This window comes from Chlamydotis macqueenii, chromosome 30 (genome assembly GCF_036417535.1).
Source record: "Chlamydotis macqueenii isolate bChlMac1 chromosome 30, bChlMac1.mat, whole genome shotgun sequence".
NCBI lineage: Eukaryota > Metazoa > Chordata > Aves > Otidiformes > Otididae > Chlamydotis > Chlamydotis macqueenii.
In genome coordinates, this window is record NC_141585.1 from 496,028 (window position 1) to 502,027 (window position 6,000).

General features: G+C 71.2%; 2 protein-coding genes and 1 long non-coding RNA gene across 3 annotated transcripts; 2 read left to right on the forward strand and 1 right to left on the reverse strand.

Moving 5' to 3' along the window:
- Positions 1–516: 516 nt before the first annotated feature.
- On the reverse strand, positions 517–2,420 carry TMED1 (transmembrane p24 trafficking protein 1). Its single transcript, XM_086769110.1, has 4 exons — positions 2,223–2,420; positions 1,780–1,877; positions 977–1,181; positions 517–857 (listed from the first exon to the last, which is right to left on the reverse strand). The coding sequence occupies exons 1-4, from the start codon at positions 2,382–2,384 to the stop codon at positions 639–641; spliced, it is 684 nt and encodes a 227-aa protein (XP_086625236.1). The 5' UTR covers positions 2,385–2,420; the 3' UTR covers positions 517–638.
- Positions 2,421–3,603: 1,183 nt separating this feature from the next.
- Positions 3,604–4,958, forward strand: LOC147596989 (uncharacterized; the record flags this gene model as incomplete). Its single annotated transcript, XM_086769019.1, has 5 exons — positions 3,604–3,742; positions 3,946–4,025; positions 4,148–4,447; positions 4,537–4,617; positions 4,720–4,958. Coding segments are annotated over exons 2-5 (651 nt in total), but the record flags the coding sequence as incomplete, so codon positions are not given.
- Positions 4,959–4,961: 3 nt separating this feature from the next.
- Positions 4,962–5,493, forward strand: LOC147596990 (uncharacterized). The gene is made up of 3 exons (XR_015261290.1): positions 4,962–5,028; positions 5,181–5,224; positions 5,314–5,493. It is a non-coding gene; the product is annotated as an uncharacterized LOC147596990 (long non-coding RNA).
- Positions 5,494–6,000: the final 507 nt, after the last annotated feature.

The following is a 6,000-nucleotide window of genomic DNA, read 5'->3' on the forward strand; positions in this document are numbered from 1 at the left end:
GAAACCCAGGATGGGACCCGAACCGCAAGACGGGACCTGGATCCCAGGACAGGACGTGAATCCCAGGACGGGACATGAATCCCAGGATGGGACCCGAACCCCAGGGCAGGACACGAACCCCAGGGCAGGACCCAAATCCCAGGACAGGACCCAGATCCCAGGACGGGACAGGAACCCCAGGACGGGACCCGGATCCCAGGACGGGACAGGAACCCCAGGACAGGACCCGGATCCCAGGACGGGACAGGAACCCCAGGACGGGACGCGGATCCCAGGACAGGACCCAAATCCCAGGACGGGACGCGGATCCCAGGACAGGACCCAAATCCCAGGACGGGACCCAGATCCCAGGATGGGACCCAGATCCCAGGATGGGACCCAGATCCCAGGACGGGACCCAGATCCCAGGACGGGACAGGAACCCCAGGATGGGACCCAGATCCCAGGACGGGACAGGAACCCCAGGACGGGACGCGGATCCCAGGACGGGACCCAAATCCCAGGACGGGACGCGGATCCCAGGACGGGACGGAAGGTTTAATCCCGGCCGGAAGCGAGGAGCGGCAGCCGGCCGGGAGCAGCTCCCCGCTCCCCCGCCCCGCGGGGCCCCGCGCGCGCGCCCCTCCCCGCTGCCGAATTCAGGCGCGCGGCGCGGCCCTGTCCTGGAAGAGGCTCTTGAGGAGGACGACCTGGAGGAAGGCCACCAGCAGCAGCGCGCCCAGGTTGACGGCCGACCAGAAGTTCACGCGGCCCAGGTTGCTCTCCTGCAGGTTCCGATCCCGGGCTTCGAAAGCTCGGAGCAGCGTCTGCATCTGGATGCTGCGCTCCAGCCGGATTTTCATGGTCTCGATGGATTCCTGGAGCGGGAAACGCGGCGTTCCCGTCGGACGGCAGCGGGAGAGCCCCCCCCGCTCCGCGGCTGCCGGGCGCTTTTCCTGGCCGGCAACCGGCCTCCTTCCCAAACTTCGTCCCCCACCTTGATGTCGTCGATCTTGACGTCCAGCGCGTCCCCGGGCTCGGCCGCCGCCGCGCCGTTGCCTTCCTCCTCCTCCTCCTCCTCCTCCTCCTCCTCGTCCCGGGCGCTGTCGAAGAGCAGCTCGAAGAAGACCAGCTTCTCCGAGATGGCGCTGAAGGAGTTGTCGAAGCAGAGCTTGTAGTCGCCGGCCTCGGTGGGCTCCACGCTGCGGCGGGGGGCGGGGAGAGGGGTCAGGGGGGCGCGGGGTGGGGATGGGCATGGGGGGACACGGGTGGGGACGCGGGACGGCGAAATGTGGGCAGGGGGACACGGGATGGGGACGGGGTGACACGTGGGCCAAGGACACGGAGGGACACGAGCAGGACACGGGCAGGACACGGGACAGGGACAGAGGATTGGGACACAGGACGGGGACACGGGACAGGGACACAGGTGGGATATGGAGGGACACGGGACGGGGACACGGGACAGGGACACGGGTGGGATATGGAGGGACACGGGACGGGGACACGGGATGGGGACACGGGACGGGAACACGGGTGGGATATGGAGGGACACGGGACGGGGACACGGGATGGGGACACGGGACGGGAACACGGGTGGGATATGGAGGGACACGGGACGGGGACACGGGACAGGGACACGGGACAGGGACACGGGACGGGGACACGGGTGGGATATGGAGGGACACGGGACGGGGACACGGGACAGGGACACGGGACGGGGACACAGGACAGGGACACGGGACAGGGACACAGGTGGGATATGGAGGGACACGGGACGGGGCCACGGGCGGGGCTCACGTGTGCACGCCGTCGGCGCGCCGCCGCTCGCTGACCAGCAGCCGCCCCGAGGGGCTCTCCAGGGAGAAATCCACGTCCAGCCCGGCCCCGCCGATCACCTGCGGGCGGCACCGGGGGTCACCGGGACCCCCACCCCCCGGGACCCCCCCGGGAGCCCCCCGGGACCCCCGCTGTGCCGCTGGTACCGGCTGCCCCTCCCCGACCGCTTCCCCCCCCAGGCCCCGCCCCTCCGGTGCAGGCCCCGCCCCCGCCGGTGCCGGTTCTCCCAGGCCCCGCCCCCGCCGGTCCCCCCCCCAGGCCCCGCCCCTCCCGTGCCGGTCCTCCCAGGCCCCGCCCCTCCGGTGCAGGCCCCGCCCCCGCCGGTGCCGGTTCTCCCAGGCCCCGCCCCCGCCGGTCCCCCCCCCAGGCCCCGCCCCTTGTTCGGGCCCCGCCCCCGCCGGTACCTGGTACTCGGCCTCCATGGAGGCGTTGCCGGGCGCGCCCTGGTAGAAGCACTCGCGGCGGCCGGCGGGCAGCACGAACGTGAACTCGGCGTCGGGCGGCGGCGGGGCGGCGGCGGGCCCGGCCCAGAGCGCCAGCAGCCACAGCCACGGCGCCGCCGCCATCTCCGCTGCGCGGCGCCTTTAAGGCAGGCCCCGCCCCCCCCCCCCCCGCCGCCGAGAGAAGGGGCGGCCGCGGCGGGCGCCTGAGGCGGGAGCGGCGAGGCGGGGCTTCAGGCAGCGGCAAAGGGCGGCCCGCCCGGGGTCCTCGCGGTACCCGCGTTGCCCCGCCTCCCTCGGAGTTCTCTCCGCTGATTGGCTAATCTCTCCCGGCGCCCCGCGTCCTGACGTCCGCGCCCGAAGGGAACCACGCTCCCACAGTGCCCCGCGGCGGGCCGGGGCGGGAGGGGCCTGGGGCAGGTTTAGGAGGCCGTGGGGCCGATTTGGGTCGTTAGGTGCAGATTTGGGGGGGTCCTGAGGAAGATTTGGGTGGGTAGGTGTGGGTCTGGGGGCCCTGGGGCAGATTAGGGTGCTCAGGTGCGGATTTGAGAGGCCCTGAGGGAGATCTGGGGGCTTTTGAGGCAGGTCTGAGTGGTTCGGTGCGGATCTGGGGGGCCCTGGGGGAGATTTGAGTGGCTAGGGGTGGGTTTGGGGCGCCCTGTGGAAGATTTGGGTGCTTAGGTGCAGATTTGGGAGGCCCTGTGACAGATTTGGGGGACCCTGGGGCAGATCTGGGGGAGATTTGAGTGGTTAGGGGTGGGTTTGTGGGGCCCTGGGGCAGATTAGGGTGCTTAGGTGCAGTTTTGGGGGACCCTGGGGCTGATTTGGGGGATTAGGTGCGGATTTGGGGGACCCTGGGGCTGATTTGGGGGATTAGGTGCGGATTTGGGGGACCCTGGGGCTGATTTGGGGGATTAGGTGCAGATTTCAGGGGCCTTGAGGAAGATCTGGGGGTCCTGAGGCAGACTGAGGTCGTTAGATGCAGGTTTGGGAGGCCCTGGGGCAGATCTGGGGGGCCCTGGGGGAGATTTGAGTGGTTAGGGGTGGGTTTGGGGGGCCCTGGGACAGATTAGGGTGCTTAGGTGCAGATTTGGGGGGCCCTGAGGAGGATGTGGGGGGTTCTGAGGCAGATTTGTTTGGTTAGGGGCAGACTGGGGGGCCCGTGGGGCACATTGAGATGATTAAGTTCAGATCTGGGGCAGATCGGGGGCCCTGCGGCAGATTTGGGTTCTTAGGGGCGGACCCGGGAGCTCTTGGGACGGGGGGCTCAGGGCGATGTCGGGGTGCGGGGCACCGGCTCCGTCCCGGGGCTCAGCCTCCCGGGGAAACGGGGACGCATCCGGCGCGACGGCGCCCGGCCGGGATCCTCGGGATCGGCGACTCCGGCAGCGACGTGCCGGAGAAAATCCGCAGGAGCAGTCTCGGGGCCCGTCCAGATTTCGGGGCGCCTCGTTTCGCCCCGTCTCCGCCTCTTTTTTTCGATGGTACCGTTGCGAAAACTGGGGAGCAAGCCCCGGAAACCGCGTCCCGTGCCGGAGCGGCCGGCTTCGCGCTGGGTGTTGGGTGGAAAACTTTTTTTGTGCAATAGAGGGGAAAAAATAACCCCGCTCCGCACTCGGGGACGCTGTCATTTCCTTCCTGGGCGATTAAATTTCGGCTCGAGCCAAATCCTTCTTCTTCTTTTCAGCGGAGAGCTCCCGCGCCGCGGCCGTCCCTGAGCCGCACGCCGGAGGAGGATGAGGCTGGAGTTGCTTTTCCTCCTGGCCGGTACGTTTTCCTCACCTCCGCCCGAATTTGGCTCGGCCGGGCCGGGATCCGGCGCCGCGCTGGAATTGGCCGTCGCTCGACGGGCGGGATCCGGCTCCGCGCTCAGCGTCCCCCTCTCGCAGGAGCCGCGGCCGCGCCGACGCTCTCCCCGGCGCCGCTGGCGCTCCTGTCCCGGCGGGACGAGGGCGGCCTGAAAATCAGCTGCTTCGCGCCGCGCGGCTACGCCGGCAGCACCTTCGAGCTCTTCGCGGCGGGCGCCGGCGTCCCCGTCCGGAGCGTCTCGGCCGAGCCGGGCCAGCACAGGGTTGAGTTCAACCTGGATGACGCCGCCGCGGCGGCCCGGTGCTACCGGTGCCGGTACCGCAGCTCTAACGGCAGCGCCTGGCAGCCGTCGGCGTTCAGCACGGAGATCGTGGCGAACGGTGAGGGCGGCGGCCGCGGGCGCCGCGTCGCCGCCGGCCGGGACGCGCCGGGAACGCCGCCGACTCAACGCCGCCGCGTTTCTCCGCAGCTTCGGGCGACGCCGGCTGCCGTCCCCCCGCCGCCGCGCCGACCGGCCGGCCGCTGCCCACCTCCACCACGCTGCGGCAAGGTAGCGGCGCGGCGGGTTGCTCCCGGTGCCGCGGCGGGTTGCTCCCGGTGCCGCGGCGGCGATTTCCCTGCGGGTGACCCGGCGCCGGCTCTTCCCTTCCAGACCGTTCCTGGCTTCTCCCGGTTGCCGGCGGCGCGGCCGGCCTGGTGCTGCTGCTGGCGGCGGCGGCGGCGGCGGCCTGGCGAGGTGCGTGGGGCGCGGGCGCTCTCGGCGGCGTGGCCGCGCCGGCGGCGATGGGCACCGCGTGGGCCAGCGCGCCGGCGCCGGGGCGGTGTTTTGGGGCGAGCCGGGTTTACGGCACGCGTCGGGGTCCCTCCGGCAGCACCGCGCGGCTCCGGCCGCGCCCGGCCGCGCCGCCACCCCTCTGTTTTCTCTCCCGCCAGTCGCGGCCGGCAGACGGCGGGCCAAGAGGTGAGAGCAGCCAGAGCCAGCGCCCCCGCGGCAAAACCGCCCCCGAAAGACCCCCCGGCACCCCCCCGGCACCCCCCTGGCACCCCCCGCCGCCTCCGGCTCCCGCTGCGCCCTCCCCGCGCGCGGCGCTGCCACCGCGTTTCTTTCCGCAGGCGGAATGCGCCGTGCTGGACGGAGCCGCCGTGCCCGACGCCGGGTAAGGCCCCCTCGGCACCGCCGCTGCCCAGGCCGCCGGCTCCCCAAAAAACTTCCCCTTTTTTTGGTTGTTTTTTGTTTTTTCCGCAGAGTTTTCCTATGACAACTGCGCCCACGCCGCCGGCGCGGTGAGCGGGGGCGGCCGGGGGTCCCCGCGCCCGCCCGGGGTCGGTTTCGGCGGCGACGCCGGCACGTCCCCGCGGAGAGACCCCCGCGCGTCGCCCCCCGCCGCCGCGCCCCGCTTCAGCACCTTCCGCTCCGCGCCGTGAGCCGCGCCGTGAGCCGCGCCGCCTCTGCCGGGGAGAGCGGGGCCCCCGGCGCCACCGCGGGGGAAGGGGCGGCGCCCGTGCGCCCCCCGATCCCGTCGTCTCCGCCGCCGGAGCCCGCTCCGGCGTCAATAAAGGCGTCTGCCGCCCGGTGCCGGCGCGGGACCCGCGTGCCGGCCGTGCCCGGCGCCCGTTGTCCGGTGCTGTCTGTGCCCCGTTCCTGGTGCCAGCGTGCCCCGTCCCGACCCCGCTCCCAGATCCCGACCCCCGTCCCAGATCCCCAGTACCATTTCCCAATTCCAAGCCCCCAGTCCTGGCTCCATATCCCTGATCCCGTTTCCCAATCCTGATCCCGTTTCCCAGTCCCCATCCCGATCTTGTTTCCCCATCCTGTTTCCCGATCCCAATCCCTGATCCCCATCCCATTTCCCTATACCCATCCTGATCTCGTTTCCCAATCTTGTTTCTCAATCCCAATCCCAATCTCATTTCCTGATCCTGGTCCCGTTCC

Bases quoted from the DNA above. Each gene is read 5' to 3' on its own strand.
- TMED1 (XM_086769110.1), bottom strand. From the start codon at position 2,384: ATGGCGGCGGCGCCGTGGCTGTGGCTGCTGGCGCTCTGGGCCGGGCCC. The intron at 1,878-2,222 runs GTACCGGCGGGG...TGCCGCCCGCAG, and splicing joins CCATGGAGGCCGAGTACCAG to GTGATCGGCGGGGCCGGGCT. The intron at 858-976 runs GTGGGGGACGAA...TTCCCGCTCCAG, and splicing joins TCAAGATCGACGACATCAAG to GAATCCATCGAGACCATGAA.